Source organism: Erigeron canadensis, chromosome 9 (assembly GCF_010389155.1).
Source record: "Erigeron canadensis isolate Cc75 chromosome 9, C_canadensis_v1, whole genome shotgun sequence".
Taxonomy (NCBI): Eukaryota; Viridiplantae; Streptophyta; class Magnoliopsida; order Asterales; family Asteraceae; genus Erigeron; species Erigeron canadensis.
In genome coordinates, this window is record NC_057769.1 from 4,218,548 (window position 1) to 4,236,249 (window position 17,702).

General features: G+C 34.3%; 2 protein-coding genes and 2 long non-coding RNA genes across 6 annotated transcripts; all 4 read right to left on the reverse strand.

Moving 5' to 3' along the window:
- Positions 1–104: 104 nt before the first annotated feature.
- Positions 105–5,665, reverse strand: LOC122581739 (cytochrome c biogenesis protein CCS1, chloroplastic). The gene is made up of 8 exons (XM_043754008.1): positions 5,256–5,665; positions 3,814–4,033; positions 2,783–2,894; positions 2,268–2,540; positions 1,498–1,763; positions 1,050–1,206; positions 655–738; positions 105–579 (listed from the first exon to the last, which is right to left on the reverse strand). The coding sequence occupies exons 1-8, from the start codon at positions 5,611–5,613 to the stop codon at positions 439–441; spliced, it is 1,611 nt and encodes a 536-aa protein (XP_043609943.1). The 5' UTR covers positions 5,614–5,665; the 3' UTR covers positions 105–438.
- A 1,482-nt stretch (positions 5,666–7,147) lies between these two features.
- LOC122582316 (probable NAD(P)H dehydrogenase (quinone) FQR1-like 1) lies at positions 7,148–8,793 on the reverse strand. Its single transcript, XM_043754686.1, has 2 exons — positions 8,119–8,793; positions 7,148–7,687 (listed from the first exon to the last, which is right to left on the reverse strand). The coding sequence occupies exons 1-2, from the start codon at positions 8,667–8,669 to the stop codon at positions 7,456–7,458; spliced, it is 783 nt and encodes a 260-aa protein (XP_043610621.1). The 5' UTR covers positions 8,670–8,793; the 3' UTR covers positions 7,148–7,455.
- A 2,591-nt stretch (positions 8,794–11,384) lies between these two features.
- LOC122581633 lies at positions 11,385–14,324 on the reverse strand. Its single transcript, XR_006321023.1, has 5 exons — positions 13,227–14,324; positions 12,261–12,419; positions 12,089–12,175; positions 11,756–11,873; positions 11,385–11,608 (listed from the first exon to the last, which is right to left on the reverse strand). It is a non-coding gene; the product is annotated as an uncharacterized LOC122581633 (long non-coding RNA).
- Positions 14,325–15,364: 1,040 nt separating this feature from the next.
- On the reverse strand, positions 15,365–17,394 carry LOC122581634. 3 transcript variants are annotated; one of them, XR_006321024.1, is made up of 6 exons: positions 17,053–17,394; positions 16,788–16,927; positions 16,541–16,699; positions 16,369–16,455; positions 16,064–16,153; positions 15,365–15,993 (listed from the first exon to the last, which is right to left on the reverse strand). It is a non-coding gene; the product is annotated as an uncharacterized LOC122581634 (long non-coding RNA). The 3 variants fall into 3 exon arrangements; XR_006321025.1 differs by having other exon boundaries at positions 15,366–15,993; positions 16,826–16,927; positions 17,053–17,392; XR_006321026.1 differs by lacking the exon at positions 16,788–16,927 and having other exon boundaries at positions 15,369–15,993; positions 17,053–17,386.
- Positions 17,395–17,702: the final 308 nt, after the last annotated feature.

Here is a 17,702-nt window from a genome sequence, read left to right on the forward strand (position 1 = left end):
CATTACATAGCTACCTGAGTAGGTTACTACATTACGTAACCATTTTGTCATAAGTGGTTACATTCGTATGTCATTATCCCTTTAATTTATAAACATACATCCAAAAAGCAGCAAAAACTATTTCCTTAACTATATTTCTTGTGGTGTAAAAGTTTTTGAAATAATGTTGCTTATACATAACACTCTTGCTATCGTGTATATTTATACTTAATCGTACACAAGAAATGTATATACAGTCTCTCAACAAATTTTGGTATTATGCAAAATGTGGAGGTTGATGTCTCTTTAGCCGCGAGACTGCCCAATAAATTGAATGAGGCCGTTCGAGTGTGATGTAATCTTGGTTCCATATAATGTATGTACTTGTATATTCGAGTAAATCAAACTGCTTGTCAGAAAAGTGACCTGTCTGTTTTTTGAACTGGAGATGGATGTACGTTAGCCACAAATAACATCAGAAGTTTCGTTTATTTCTGGGACTCTATCAAGTACACGGTTCATCTCCTCGGGAAACTCAACCTTTGCTCGGTTAGTCTTTCCTCCGATTACTACAGTTGTTCCATCTTGTAATGCCCATATCTGTCAAAATGAACCGTGAATAAAGTGAAGAATGAAGCGTGTTCAGTTTGACAATTTTTTTCTTCTGATTCTTACCTGTGTGTGAGACAAATAACTAATGCAAGTTGTAAGCATTAGCGCACCAAATCCAGCATAAACAATGGGCACGCCAGGATCAGTCTGTGCACATGCAATTTCGTGCCGTTAGAATCAATAAATAGCAGAAGTGAGAACTTCGACAAATATACCAACAAATGGCTTGATTCGGGTTATCCTTTTATCTCTAAGGTCAAATGGGTCAAACTTGTGTAATCAGATTAACCTCTTTAACTATTCATACACGAAAAAACACTAAAACTCTGGACAAAAAGTATTTTGCATCAACCCAATCCGACCTAATAAGTTTTGATTGGTCACCCAACCTGTCAAACCTGCCCAATTTGATAAGGAACAGTGAAGTTTACATTATGCAGCTAAATTTGCAGCATTACCTTCATATCAAGCCCACTGCTTCCAATTGCATCTACTATTTCAATTTTTATACCGTCGATTTCAATTGGAAGTTTAGAGTTAGGCCTACGAACCCCTGCAAATTTCCCTTCTTGATCATATAACACAACGGACTGAAGATCACGAAGGAGCATTGATCTGGTTTCACAAATGAGAAAACAAGAACCAAATAAGATGATGAATTTAACTGGAAGTCAAGATTGAAGTCACTTTGGGACATTCAAAATTTTCATTTGAAAAGCTGGCAATTTTGACACATTCACTTATGAATTGATCAAATTGACTTTGGGTTATGTTATATCTCTAAAGGGTTAAAAAATATAACTAGCTTATAAAAGACGGGTCAAAAGTATGACCTAATATATAAATCATCAAACGGAAACGAGTCATATGGCCTCCTCTAAAAAGACATAAAAGGCTAAATCTTACATTCCCTTGACATTTGGAGAATCAGTATTTCCTACGGGCAGAAAGCTTCCATAAAGCTTCTTATCTCCATTGATGGTTAAAGGAGCAACAGCCAAATTAAAAGGGCCTTCACCGTCTTTGAGTATTTGAAGTGCAGAAATGCTCCAATCTGTTTGATATATGGTAACTCCTTCATATCTTAAAGGATCATTCACACTTATTGTTTTCCTCATCACTTCCTTCCCATCGATATCAAACAAAGAAAGATCGGTGTGAAACTGAGACACCTATACCACATTAAAGCAGATGAAACACGATAAGTATTGGCCTTTTTGTTTTTCAAGCTTTCAAAGTCTGAAAACTCATCTATATGGAGTCTCAGAAGTTAGAGTTGAGGTGGCATAATTGGCGGGTCAGACAGGTTGGTAACGCTTAAAATGGGTTTGGTCAAAACATTTTTAATGTTGCATAGGTTGGGTTGGCCCCGAAACAAGGATTGTCCAATCCTTTTACAAATGATAAATATTCTGAATATGATTAAAAAAGATCTATATGTACTTAGAGGTAAATTATTTTCTTGAAGAAAATTATTAAAAAGCTTACAATACAATTGTTGGGCTACTTTGAATCATTTCCATTTAAGCTAATAATTGATTTTATTTTACCGTTTTTTCTACCTTTCGTTAAACTCTTTGAGCAAAAGGTTTTGCCTTGTACATTACACATTTTGACCTGCTCACTGGCCCGCCTATTTTTCCATCCTCTAAAAACAACTATTCTCAGTTTCTTACCTCTCCACTGTCATAGTAGTCCATGTAGAACCGGTTAACATGAACCTCGGTGTTAAAAGCTTCTGTAGGGGTAGAGAGGAATCCGTTTGGTCCTAATACATCTCCCATAACAAAGTTTAACCCCTGTGGAACTGTCACAGAACCTCTAAAACTTCCAGTAGCAGTATAGGTTCCACCAGCCATTATCAAAAGTAAAGCCAAGTGCACGCCAATTGGAGCAAACCGACCAGCCATCCCTTTGAAGGCATATAAAGATGGTCCTTTCAAGAATACCTAAAGTGAAACTTATGGTTATTACAATATGCCTCAGATACTCTTTAACTATAAAAGATTTAGATAACTAAAAGCAGAAATTGTAGACTGCTGGCATGAAACTGAGTATTTGACATCTAATTATCCAAATAATCAAAAACAGAATTTGTTTATCCAGATAACAAATACTGATAATTACGACTGCTCGTTGCAGCTATCAAATAAACAGTTCTAGAATGCAAGTCAAACACCCCTTTATATACCTCATATCCGGCACCCGACAAAATGACGCCTAAGTCCTGAATCGAGGCTTTGGGCAGAGAATCTGAGAACTCTAGCTTTCGAATTGTGTTAGCCGAATGTAAGAAAGACCATCTGTAAAATGGTTCAAGTTGAACAACTAGTAAGAAGGGACTCCTGATTTTAGACAAGGCAAGAAAATGTTTTCTTAGCAGGTAAGAGATATCAATAACATGATATCCAAAATACTGGCACTTTAATCATAATTTAATTTTTATAACTTGATGCATATCAAAATAAATATGGTAAAGACCACCTGTGTTATGGAAAATCCTAGACTAAGTTCATAAACTAGAACACTTCTGAAACGAATCTGCATTGGCCTTTCAGTGTCAAATGGCAAACTTTCAACTTCAAAAGGGATAAGGATATATTTGAGCGTCAAAAATAGTGGACAGGGTGAATGACTGACATGGACATTTTTGTATAACAGTAAGAACATGGCAAACACGCAGTAACACACGCATAACTTTCGATCTGGGAAGTGTTACGGGACAACAAACGACCAACGGAAATATTAAATCGCACACCACATTACTACATTAGAAAAGAATGTCAGTATAATTCGGCATAAAGTTGACTATGTTAATGTGCTATAAAAACTTCAAAGAATTTAGTGATTGCCTATTAACAATACTCCAAAGTCCAAATGTTAGTTTTGCAATTAAACGTATGAGGTTTTCTACCGGGTGCTATATTTTTCTATTGTACTACTGTCCCAAGTTAACCTATTAGCAAATACATGACTTTTGTTCCTTGTCATGATTTGAAAATGGAAAACCGAATCTGAAGCTAACTCATCTATGAGTGTAAATAGGCATGACGGAGCTACATACACCAGAGAAGGTGCAGTTGAACACGTTGAACAAATTTTTCTCTCCAAAATTCTAGTGTGATTTAGTGTACATTTCAGGTCAAATATATATGAACCCCCTGTAAGCCTTGATAACTTAATGAACCCACTCATTAAAAGTTATGGAACTTTAACCCTTACCTTCTTGCTACCTTGACCATGGGAATTTGCGTGGTGTAAGTGCAAGCCATAAGCGATGCACCCAACAAAATTAACGTTCCAAGGAAAACAGGGGATGAGAACATATGATCAAACCCGAGAGTAAGTACCCATCTCCATGTAAAGAACCCAAGAACTGGATTATCTTCGGGGTATTTTTGGAAGTAGAATTCTGGAGCCTCACCTTGATCTATTGCAGTACCTGCAAGTTTAGAACTTATCAAGTTTTCATTTGTTTTTAAGTATATCTCATGTGGAACATGGGATGTTCTTCAAGCACACATCGTCTTAGACTCCTAAGCATATAATTTCAATATCATATATATGATATTAGTTTATACTTTTTAGAAAATAATGAAGTCTTTTATTTAAGTACTTATTGTGCAACGAAAAGTATCGAGAAAGGTTCGTATCAACTGGTACCAGATTTAACCCTACCTTTTAAGGTTACAACACTCGGAGTGGTGACTTGGACCCGGAAAAAGAAGGGTGTCAATCGTGACCAACATAGCCGTGACCAACGAGCTCGGAGTGCTGGCCTATGGAATGGTGGCTTGGATCCAAAAGAAGAAGGGTGCCAACTGTGACCAACTAGTACGTTGGCTCTTCAGAGGGTGGGGTATTGTTATAAACCCACCTCGGCCAAGTATGGGATTAATTAATGGTTTATAAGTCTAGGTGTCCCTTCCTCCTTTGAGCTAGCTTATGGGAGTGAGTTCTACATCTACGATCTACCTTATGGCTCGATGTAAGGCTATTGGGATGGGTTTGTATCAGTATTCTCTCCTTTCAGTATCGATTTGTTACGCATCTAACATATTTATAGTCTAGTCAATGTTGAGGGTCAAAGTTAGCCCCATAAACTCGTGTCCTGTTTTCATCATATTTACATACTAAGTACACTGTACACTTATCAATTGATGTAAGAAAAGTACCACATCCACATTTTCTTTCTTTCATAATCTAAAGCTGCAAACTTTCATACAAATAAGGACCCTTACCCAAAATTCAAAATTCTATACTTCAATGTTTCCTAACCTCCTACTTCAAGTAGTAACCTATTTACTACACATACATTATTTACTCCCACGCATTTGTTAAAGGTGTTTTTGAAAGTAGTCTCTCAAACTTCGGGTAGGGGTATGTACACGGCGGAATCAGGTATAGTTGTTAAAAGTTGTAACTTGACTTTTTTCTTAGTCAAACCTAGAAAATTGTCAAATGAGCTACAAACAGCAATTCAAGAATGTTTACTACTAATCTTACTCTAACTTAAACTACTCCTTGTTTTACTTAAACACAGCTAAAACATTCTTCAAAAAAAATCAAATTCATACAATATCCAACTTCATAAAGCAACCAGTTTGACTTTAAAAAGTCAAACCACAATCTTGAATCACAAATTCACATATATAAACACATACCTAAAGCCATCAAACCAGCAATGGCAAACATTTCACCAAGAGCCAAAGGCAAATTAGCAAGAACTGACAATACCCTTTTGGTTAATCTTTTAACAACCATCCCATTAGTCTTTTTCGGTCCGAAATTCGGCGGTTTCGGCCCGTTTTCCTCTGACAAAGGTGGTGCTGCACCAGGAACCACAACCTTATTGTTTTGGGTTGTTTCTTTAGATGTCTGTGATGTTAGTTTACAAGAAACTGTTGAAAAGAAACAAAATTTTTGGTTTTTGGTGATGATGGGATTATAATAAATTCTTGAATTTGGGTGTTTGAAGAAATGGGTTGGTTTTAATGGGTTTAGAGTTAGTAAAGTTTCCATTTTTTGTTGAAGAAATGAAGAATCCTTCTATCAAATATTTTGGTTAATTTTATCCAAAATGATTTTTTTTTATATACATTTTTTTTTTTTTGACGTTGGAATTTCGCGGGGATATTTTGTCCACACAAATGACAAATCTTGATGTTAAAGTTAAACATATATTTTTAACTTATCTCTGATCTTTTAAGTATTTGGTATATAAAATATAAAATATGTAATATATTCTTATATTTATATAATAATAATTATAATAATTAATACATATTTTATTTAGTTAAACTCTTTATTGAGAAATCAAACTTTTATTTTATATAAAATTAATCTGGTTTAATATATTACAACTTTTAGTTTTTTTAAATGAAAGTTTGAAATATCAAACACAACATACAAAAAGTAACATTTCTATAATGGGATAATCAGATTTGTAACATAAAGTTATACCCTCAACCGTCTGAATTTTATAAGATGTATCGAATAAATCCTCTTCATATGAGAAAGACAATACTCATGATGGGTACATCTGTAGGTATTAAGCCCTTTTTCAATAATTTAAAATACACATAAAAGTAGGAATTTTTTTTTTTTTGTTTACAGCAGGAGTTAATGTCACAAATTGTGTCATCTTCTCTAACGATTAAACCATATACAAAAAGTATCATAAAAAGGTGTCATGTGTGAGATTGTCACTAAGCAAAAATATTTACTCTCACCACACTGCGTAGAACCTTCACAAGTTTAGTTAAAGTTTTATCCGATCAAGAATATTTCATGAAAGCGGATTCTAAGACCTTATTAAAGTTATATATATGACTATATCTACTTCTTTCATATTTTGCTTATAATAATATCGTAAACCCCGCGTCTAGTGTTGAGCACGAGTCTAAAATCTAGTAATACACCTGTTAAAGTATTATATAATCTCGTAGTCTTTAAAAGAATATTTCATTAATCAAATTAGCAAGGCGTTAGAATGATAAAATTTATACAACAAAACAAATTAGGCGAAAGAAAAAAATATAACTTTTTTGCTTTTACCTCTTGCAGAGTTCGTAACCAATAAGTTTTAAGCTAAAATAAACTAAGCCACTAAATAAAAATTTAGGTCAAACACAAAAAGTTCATTATTTAGGCAAGTTATTGGGGTTGTCTGATGAATTGGGATATCCCCGTACTATTACGTTTTACTTGTATCTACACTTATGTTTATTCAAGTGATAATTTATGATTTATCTTGTATGAGAATTTGACTTGTTGGCTGGCCTTTGTGACTTGAGCATTTGTTATTGATGTGTTGGGATGTACGGTAATTTATGGAAACCTTTATAGGTCTAACATATGAGAGGTAAATTGTTAAACCCAGGTTACGAAAAGGCACATATAAATAACGGATAACATTGTAACAAACTTTGTACAACCAGTTTACGTAAAACAAATTACTCTCGTGAGGATTATGTTCAACTGTTCAAGTAACATCATCACTATTTGTTCGAATACCGATTGTTAATGAATCAGTTATAAATTTCCATCACATAAAAGCACAATACAAACATATTATATAACCACTTTACTAGAACAAAATCATGGATAAAATTAATAAAATAGTATATGAAAATTCTTTTTCTTCCTTGTCAACACACAATACAAATGAACAAATGGAAAGAAGAATAAATGGAGATAATAATAGGTTTCACATATTTCTATAGTAATAATCCAATAAATCTCATAATTTTTTATTTGTATACCTTTTATATTGAAAGTTGTATATTGCTGGTATATATCAATTTGTGTTCTACACTTTTATCACATATATCTTCTTTTGAATGCTGACTAGCCCATTTGTTTTTATTGGGCTGGTCCAAACCGTTTGACAATCATGGCCATATACTTGCCCTGATGTAGTGCAAGTTCAAGTTCGGTTTGGCTTGGTTCTCTGGTGCCATCACCTGAATATACACCGGCTCCATACGGAGAGCCACCTCGAATTGAGTCCATTTTGAACATTCCGGCTCCAAATGTGTATCCAATTGGAACATATATCATTCCATGATGTGCTAGTTGTGTTATTGCTGTCCATCTACAAACATATCGACCAATCTCATATTAAAAAAGCTATTGTAAACGCTATGTAACAATTAAAGATCCAAAGTAACAAAATTTAACAACACAAACTTGGGTAACAAAAATGTGCAAACAACTTTTATAAGACAAGAGATTTGCCTTGATTAATATAATTTTAGTTGTGATAATATCACAGTAAATCTTCTCACTTTAAGTTTTCAACATTTTTACTAAATGCATTTACTACTTACTAGTACGAATTAATGATTATGAATGCTAACTTTTTGACGAAAAGGTATAATTATTTAACTTAATTAATTAATAATACAAACATACTGTGATAATAATTTCTTGTACTTTATTAGCAATCCTGTTCACAAACATTAAATTCTGGAATCGAAACACAAAACATGTGAACCAACTGATTAGGCAAGAAGGAAAACATACGCAGTTGTTTCTTGGCCGCCACCTTGTGTCCCAGTACTAACAAAAAACCCAGCCGGAATTCCAGCCAACTTCTGTTCTTTCCACAACCCACCCGTCGTGTCGAAAAACGCCTTCATTTGGGCCGACATAGTCCCATACCTTGTCGGAAACCCGAACAACAATCCATCAGCTTCCAACAATTCCTCAGCATCCAATATCTCTTTAATATCATCATCACTTTTCATGGGCACTTTCATTGCCAACAATGTCTCTTGTGACAATGTTTCGGGTACTCGAAACAGAACACCTTCAACTCCATCTATTTCGTCTACTCCTTTTTTAATATTCCTTGCCAGGCTTTCAACATGTCCGTACATTGAATAAAAGACTATAAAGATTTTTAACTTCTTGGTTTCGGGGTTCAGTGTTGTTGTTGTTATGGATGGATATGGGGTGTTGTGTGTGTTGGTAACTACCGGAACCGGATCAGAATTCGGATTGGGATTTTCTGGATTCTGATCCGGTTCGGGTGGTTTGTTTTTGCTAGGAAAACAACCACCTCCTTTACCCATTAATTTGAAAATGATATGAAGAAATTGGAGAAATGACTATGGGGTTTGACCTGAAAATTGAGAAGATAGCTGGTGGGGATGGAAGTGTGGAATATTTGATAGTAATTTGTTATGATTGTGGACTCTTCGCTGGCTGTTATTGGATGTTGTTTCTTTTGTCTATCTGGCAGAAAATAATATATTAAATTATAATATGTGTAATATTATACTTTATTATATGGGAAAAGGTTATGTAAATTATGCAGCACCTATCTTAGGTAAATTAGAGAGGTTATGTAAAATTCAGATAAGACTATGTATGTTTATCAAATTCAAAGGTTTAATTTGTAATATTTTTTAAAGTAACAGTACCTAAGCTTAGGTAAAGTCTGCAGTACAGATCATTTTCCCTTATTATATTACTATATTGTATTATATGTTTATGGGATTATGACACCTGAGTGTAACCATCTATTACTAAATGGTTATGTAATGTAACCACCTACCAGTGTGGCTATGTAATGTAAGATCCTTCAATATTCGGGTTATGTTATGTAACATACCGAATAACACCGGTTGAAATGACCGGTTAGGCCACATGCATGCCACGCGTATTTTAAATATATATAAAAAGAAAAAAAAAAGAAACATAATTTCACACTCTCTCTTTTTCTTCTTTTTTTTTCCCTCGTCTTTTTTCCCTCTAGATGGCTTCATCATCATCATCATCATCAACATCAACAAATCAGGGTCTGAGATGTATAATTTGTCATTCCGTAGCCAAGATGCATATTCTTGCTTCTTGGACAAACAAGAATCCTGGTCGTCGATTCATAAAGTGCCCTAAAGTAAGTTTGTCTTAATTTTCACTTTTCAAACAGTACAAACGTTGATCAACTACCCCAGAAGAGATCAGAAGAATTAGCACGTGTTTCTTGGTGTATGTGATGTACCAACTCTTCCAAATTCAAGATTGGGGTCATGAGGGTTATGATTTTTTAATAAACATAACGTAATGGGTCATACATAAAAGACCCATCACTAACTAAAAAACAGCTATTTATGACCCGCAATGCGCGTCATAAAGGGGTCAGATGACGCGCTTGGAAGGACTAGTCATAAATTTTCATGACCCGCATTTGGGCGTCATCCGTCTATGACGCGCACTTATGACCCTCAGTTGATGATGTGCGTTTTTGCGTGTTATAACCTTTTTTTTTTAAATAATTATTTTCGGTTCATAATTTTCTATTAAGTAATAATTAAAAACACATATCAAAATAATGCATTTCATATATATATATATATATATATATATATATATATATATATATATATATAGGGGAGTCATCCAATAAGAACAGACAAATAATAAGAACCTTGTAAGAACCAATAGGACACTTACAAATCATCAACCATCAAAAAGGATAATTTAGACAAGTTACAAATACATTTTATCAAGCAGTTATTAATTCACTAAATTAACCGACTATTCAAATTTAACTTATATTCGAACCAATGCATATATTCACATGTATATTTTACCAAATCAAAAATTACACTCTTTTCTTTCTTTTTTGATTTCACGTTTTTTACAATTAATTTATATATATAAATGGATGCTTTATGAGAATCAAAATCTAATGATCCGCCCACTAATGTCATGCAATTTTTGGAAGAAGTTACCGTTCGATTTTAGTTTTCTTAATAGTAGGTGTAGTAAGGGTTCGTTTTGCATGAATTCGAATACATTCGATTCGTCCTCTGTGATTTTGAATGCATATATACGTTCCTTGGATGCACAAAACTTCTTAAACAAATGGATGCATAACTCTTATATAATTAGGATGCATAACTTGATCCGTAGATCTTCTTACAGAATTAATGCACAACCCGATATGAAATAGGATGCAAAATTTTCCTTAATCGTGGATGCATAACTCTAAAAAGGATGCATAAGTCATATTAAAAGAATAATGGATGCATGGAAATAATGTTAAATTTCAATACTTGAGTTCTTGTATAATAAGTTCTTCATGGGGTTGACCTCTTTTTAATTCTCAAAAGTACGATGCATGTTTTTTCCCTATACGAATAGTTTTCTATGAGACATTCTTATGTAAAAGTTTGATGCAATTTCTTACGTATCTTCAATCGCTTTTCTATTTTATTTTATATAAATATTCATCCAATTTGTAGTTTACAATAAAACTATGAACGTGATATAACTACTTTTACTAATTGGAAACCGCCATGAACATGGTGTAATCTGGCATAAATATTTTCGATTTTTGTTTTTATTTTTCCTTATTTTCAATTACTTTTATGTCCTTTAAAATAGATGTAAAAAAACACATTCACCATTAATTTCAATAAATATTTCAAAAATACCCTCAATCATCTTAGCGCTTGATTATTTTCATCCAATGGCCAGAAACTATTCTCACTATTCTCATTTTCAACCTGTTCTCACTGAATATATATAGGGGAAGGGAATATGAGGCTGTTAGGCACCTAAGTTGGGTGAAAAACCCCTTACATAACTTTTTTTAAACCATAAAAATCATGGGAGGCCAAACATTTATTTAAAATATTAAAATATTGGTATGTGAGGGGTTTTTCACCCAAGTTGGGTGCATAACAACCCCATACTCACTTTTCTCATATATATATATATATATATATATATATATATATATATATATATATATATATGTATGTATTAAAACAATGAGGTTAATTCAAGTACTAATTAACGATAAGTCACAAGTTAATTAACAACAAAAATTACATATCGATAGTAATTCACAAGTTAGTTTGACAGCTTCCACATCGACCACTGAGTATACAACAAGACTACCCGAGTCATCCGTGCAGCTCTCCTGAAGCAGTAGTTCGACATTTATAATGGACCTTATCTGAGTTTGTGTAAAACCTTCGAGCAAACTCCCAGTATGTTTCTAGATGATCAAAAAGCATATATAATCTTATGATAACAAGACTCCAAATGAGCTAAAACAAGCAGCAACTACAGTTGACAAATTTTATGGCGATAAAGAATGCCATAACTTCTTCAGTAACTAACAAAATGTAATTAATATAATTACCTCTGTAGGTGCTACATGCCCGGAAAAATTAAGGATATAACGATGACCAATGCATGAGTGAGTAATTAGACATCAGATATACATCATGGTTTGAGGTAGCCCAAACAAGGTTCCTTAGCTGTAAAATGATATGCATAATCAATTAGCATCCCATATTAATTATTTCAGATCATTACTAATTCAAAAAGAGATTAGCAGAAAAGAACAAGACATAGAAATCCTAGAGCCGACACAGCAAAAGAGCTTGTTGGGCAGCTAGTCAGAATGGTTCAAATTGAAATGAGTTGCCAACTCAGAAGAATCCCAAACAATATAAAAGGTATTCGTCAATACCTGAAAGTGGAGGATTGTAGGCTTCACCAATCTTGTATTGTGGAAAAACTCATAGTAGTTGCCACCCTTCTGCTTCTGTTTACATTCCTAGACATACCAACAAGTTTACCATAATTAACGAAAGGACCAGAGGAGTTTTATGCAGGAAAAACTGAAATTGTGAGTGTTGTACCCTATCAACTTTATCACCCGATAACGGGATGTTTTCATAGTTTCTGTACTACTCCAGCCGTGTTTGCCTGTAACTATCTCTTATTATATTTAATCGTTCCCATGGAATGCCTTGTATGTCTTTGGCTCTCCTTGCTTGAGCTGAGGATGTATTTGTCACCTGCAAAACATACTGGAAATTTAAGTCCAAAGTACACTTGTAACCGAACATCAGAATAACGTCAAAATGAGCAGATATAGTAATTTACTAATTTCCAATTTAGTTAAACATGTGAAGCTTGATTACAGATTCAACATAGCAACCGCAACTTCACAAAGACCATGTTAGGCAAATTTCATAACAGGTCAAAACCGATGCATATATCATATATGCAATAGAGTAGGATGTCTAATCATCGGATACATGCAATAAGAATTAGGTTTTGTAATGTTGCATACAATAACAATGATGTTCCAACGGGTCGAAGTTACTAGTGTTTGGGCCATAGGGATATTAACTTGATAAATATAAATGGTGCAAATTTAATGCTACTTATGTGGTGATGTGCCGGTTGGTCTTAGATCAACTATCGTCGATTCAACCGCTGCACATGCTATGTGGGGTCACCATGGAGGACTTTATGAAAATAGGTCACCAGTTTGAATACGGGCTTACTCCATATGGTGGAACCCGTAGACATGATGAACATTGCCCAGCGTTGGTCCTTAGGAAAGGTTTAGTTGGTGCCCAAAGGAAACACGGGGTTAAGAGTTTCTAAAAGGCTGAAATTTGATTTTTATTTGTCACACTCGCAATAATGTTTTGTAAAATTGGTCGAGTCTTAGATGTAGCAGATTATTTATAATATATAACTCTCAAAGTTAATGTAATATCACGTGTGATCTGTCTCTCAAATCATATTGTGAAAGTGCAATGATGCAATTTCAGTATTTCAAATTGCAGGAAACAAAAAGTAAGAAGACATACCATTTTGTGGTTGCAAATGCAAAAATTATGTTGGATGATGAAGAACACTTTCAAGAACAGTTTTTCGAAAGGGCACGTCTTTTCAAAGAGAAGAACATGGAGCAGGAATTTTGGCTCGTGATCGAACCCAAGCTTTTAGATAAGTTCCCTGACATTACTAAGAAACCTGCGGTCGCTTTGGTGTTTACCAACGGGACATGAATCAAGTAAGCACAACCACATCTTTGGAATATTTAGATACATTTTGATTTTAAGGATAATCAGTTATTCTACCATCATATGAAAATAGATTACCCGAAGACAATGAACATCTTTGCTATACATTCTAAAAATTCCCATTTGGTCTTAGATGTGGAAAACTCAACCCCTTAATAGATAAATGGTCGATTTGGGTAAATGTTATAACTCTAACGGGTCAAACTAAAAAAAATTGTAAAATAGGAAACATCTTAAATGGCTCAAAATAGCCATTTGATTGTGTTCAAATGCATGAAATTATAAAATGTAGTTGATTGCAGTTTTGGAAGAAAAAAAAGTGTATTATTTTCTTAAAAGTGTCGGTTTTATAAGATAATGATAATAAATCATATTCATAGAACTAACAATGAACACGAAAGTGCTTGAGTGTTAACACAGAACTTGCCCGATACTAATAAGTACGATAATTAACAACTAATATCCCTTAACTAGGAAAAAAAATTCAGGTTTTCAGCTTACTACATAACTAGGAAACATTATATTCCTATACCTTAACCCGGTCAATCGTTGCAGGATGTACTCATCCTGGACCTGTTTAACTGGTGGAATCAAATCAGCCGTATAAAAAGTTACCAAGCGATTAGCAAAATATTCTACTTCTTTTGGTCTCATTTTCATCAACCGGGTGTTGTCTAAAACCCGATTTCTAAGACTTTGCTTAAGAGAAGACTCATAATCTTCGGATTTCATGAGTTTGTTCACGTTTGGCAAAGGGATCATCCTCTTGCTCAATTTTTCTTTACGAGCGCGTTTCCGCTCCTCGTCTTTTATTTTCCACTCTGGAGCGACTGTCGCATAGTGGATTCTGCTGTTGATGGCCTGCGGTTATAATATTTTATAAGTAAAATCAAAATTTATTAGGTAAAAGTTAAATTAACCTTAAGACACTCAAGGTCCAGTGGCAAAGCATCGACGAACAGTTCCTCCTCTGTACTGTATCCCCTTAATGTGGCAATGACCGAATGAGCCTTTTTTTAAAATGGCTTCATTACCCGTGGCGCCTTGCTGCCAACCAAAGGTGGAACTGTGTCTTCCTTTCGGAAGAAGGGGACATAGTAAGGATCATCTACATCTTGCTCTTTCTCTTTAATGTAGAGATCTAGTAAGGATAACCCATCTAATCTCTACATCAAAGAGAAAGAGCAAGATGTAGATCATCCTTACTAGGTCGGAAGAAGGGGACATAGTAAGGATGATCTACATCTTGCTCTTTCTCTTTGATGTAGAGATTAGATGGGTTATCCTTACTAGATCTCTACATCAAAGAGAAAAAGCAAGATGTAGATGATCCTTACTATGTCCCCTTCTTCCGAAAGGAAGACACAGTTCCACCTTTGGTCGGCAGCAAGGCGCCACGGGTAATGAAGCCATTTTTAAAAAAGGCTCATTCAGTCATCGCCACATTAAGGGGATACAGTACAGAGGAGGAACTGTTCGTCGATGCTTTGCCACTGGACCTTGAGTGTCTTAAGGTTAATTTAACTTTTACCTAATAAATTTTGATTTTACGTATAAAATCAAATAAAATATTATAACCGCAGGCCATCAACAGCAGAATCCACTATGCGACAGTCGCTCCAGAGTGGAAAATAAAAGACGAGAAGTGGAAACGCGCTCGTAAAGAAAAATTGAGCAAGAGGATGATCCCTTTGCCAAACGTGAGCAAACTCATGAAATCCGAAGATTATGAGTCTTCTCTTAAGCAAAGTCTTAGAAATCGGGTTTTAGACAACACCCGGTTGATGAAAATGAGACCAAAAGAAGTAGAATATTTTTCTAATCGCTTGGTAACTTTTTATACGGCTGATTTGATTCCACCAGTTAAACAGGTCCAGGATGAGTACATCCTGCAACGATTGACCGGGTTAAGGTATAGGAATATAATGTTTCCTAGTTATGTAGTAAGCTGAAAACCTGAATTTTGTTTCCTAGTTAAGGGATATTAGTTGTTAATTATCGTACTTATTAGTATCGGGCAAGTTTTGTGTTGACACTCAAGCACTTTCATGTTCATTGTTAGTTCTATGAATATGATTTATTACCATTATGTTATAAAACCGACACTTTTAAGAAAATAATACACTTTTTCTTCCAAAACTGCAATCAACTACATTTTATAATTTCATGCATTTGAACACAATCAAATGGCTATTTTGACCCATTTAAGATGTTTCCTATTTTACAACCTTTTTTAATTTAACTCATTTGACCCGTTAGAGGTATAAAATTTACCCAAATTGACCCTTTATCTATTAAGGGGTTGAGTTTTCCACTTCTAAGACCAAATGAGAATTTTTAGAATGTATAGCAAAGATGTTCATTGTCTTCGGGTAATCTATTTTCATATGATGGTAGAATAACTGATTATCCTTAAAATCCAAATGTATCTAAATCTTCCAAAGATGTGGTTGTGCTTACTTGATCCATGTCCCGTTGGTAGACACCAAAGCAACCGCAGGTCTTTTTAGTCTCTTAGTAATGTCGCATAGTGGATTCTCGAGTTTATGGCCTGCGATTATAATATTGAATTTAATCTTTATACGTAAAATCAAAATTTATTAGGTAAACGTTAAATTAACCTTTAGAGACTCAGACTAAACGGAGTGGTCGACCCTTAGCCCGTTCCTCGCCTAAACAAGGTTTGAGGTAGCCCAAACAAGGTTCCTTAGCTGTAAAATGATATGCATAATCAATTAGCATCCCATATTAATTACTTCAGATCATTACTAATTCAAAAAGAGATTAGCAGAAAAGAACAAGACATAGAAATCCTAGAGCCGACACAGCAAGAGAGCTTGTTGGGCAGCTAGTCAGAATGGTTCAAATTGAAATGAGTTGCCAACTCAGAAGAATCCCAAACAATATAAAAGGTATTCGTCAATACCTGAAAGTGGAGGATTGTAGGCTTCACCAATCTTGTATTGTGGAAAAACTCATAGTAGTTGCCACCCTTCTGCTTCTGTTTACATTCCTAGACATACCAACAAGTTTACCATAATTTACGAAAGGACCAGAGAAGTTTTATGCAGGAAAAACTGAAATTGTTAGTGTTGTACCCTATCAACTTTATCACCCGATAACGGGATGTTTTCATAGTTTCTGTACTACTCCAGCTGTGTTTGCCTGTAACTATCTCTTATTATATTTAATCGTTCCCATGGAATGCCTTGAATGTCTTTGGCTCTCCTTGCTTGAGCTGAGGATGTATCTGTCACCTGCAAAACATACTGGAAATTCAAGTCCAAAGTACACTTGTAACCAAACATCAGAATAACGTCAAAATGAGCAGGTATAGTAATTTACTAATTTCCAATTTAGTTAAACATGTGAAGCTTGATTACAGATTCAACATAGCAACCGCAACTTCACAAAGACCATGTTAGGCAAGTTTCATAACTCATTACACTGGTGCATTGTTCTTAACTTCCTCATTACTAAACGGCCTACCAATCAAAACAATATAAACCTTTAATTAATTAATTACTTCAAAAAAATCAAACAAACCCAGATCTATTTTTTATTAAAAATAAATAAACAAATTGAAGGAAAAAAAAAAGGGGGAAAGTACCTGCATCGCAGTAGAACCTGAACATTCACACCTTTATCATGCCGACCCGACATATTTTTAATTTAATTTAATTTATTTCTTTGGATCGGAATATTTTTGGTCTGTTTCTATGTGTGTGTGTGTGTGAGAGAGTGTTTTGAAAGAGTTTAATGATAAACGGTTTTGGTCTTCTGCTGGTGCGGTTTATTCTTCTTCTCTGTGCTCTGGATCGTTGCACGCCATTTGATTTCGATTTGAAGTTTTCAAGTTTTGAAGTTGTGTGTTTGTGAAATTTGATTGAGATAGAGATCGTAGATTATGAAGAAAGGGCGGCCAGATGTAAAGGTTTATATATACTGGTGAGGCGTACAAGGGTTTTTGTATAATAAGCACTGTAGCCGGGTGTTTCAATTGCTTTTTTCAATTGCTTTTTCTTTTATGACATTAAGAAATGCGTGTCATAAATCTTTCGAATTTTATAAATTATAACAGTGTTTTTATGACCTTTCATTTTGCGTGTCATCTATTAGCGTGGATTATAAAAAATGGGTCTAAGGATAGCCCTGTTTTTAGTAGTGCATCATAATGGACTTGGAATTTAAAGAATTTGTCCATTTCTATTAAAAAAAAAAATCAACAGTAACACTTTAGATACATCAGTCATATTACAA

Coding starts and splice junctions, on each gene's coding strand:
- LOC122581739 (XM_043754008.1), bottom strand. CDS start 5,613: ATGGAAACTTTACTAACTCTAAACCCATTAAAACCAACCCATTTCTTC. Junction 4,034..5,255: donor TGCTGGTTTGATGGCTTTAG/GTATGTGTTTAT, acceptor CTAAACTTGCAG/GTACTGCAATAGATCAAGGT. Junction 739..1,049: donor GCAGTGGGCTTGATATGAAG/GTAATGCTGCAA, acceptor GCATGTGCACAG/ACTGATCCTGGCGTGCCCAT.
- LOC122582316 (XM_043754686.1), bottom strand. CDS start 8,669: ATGGGTAAAGGAGGTGGTTGTTTTCCTAGCAAAAACAAACCACCCGAA. Junction 7,688..8,118: donor GGCGGCCAAGAAACAACTGC/GTATGTTTTCCT, acceptor ATATGTTTGTAG/ATGGACAGCAATAACACAAC.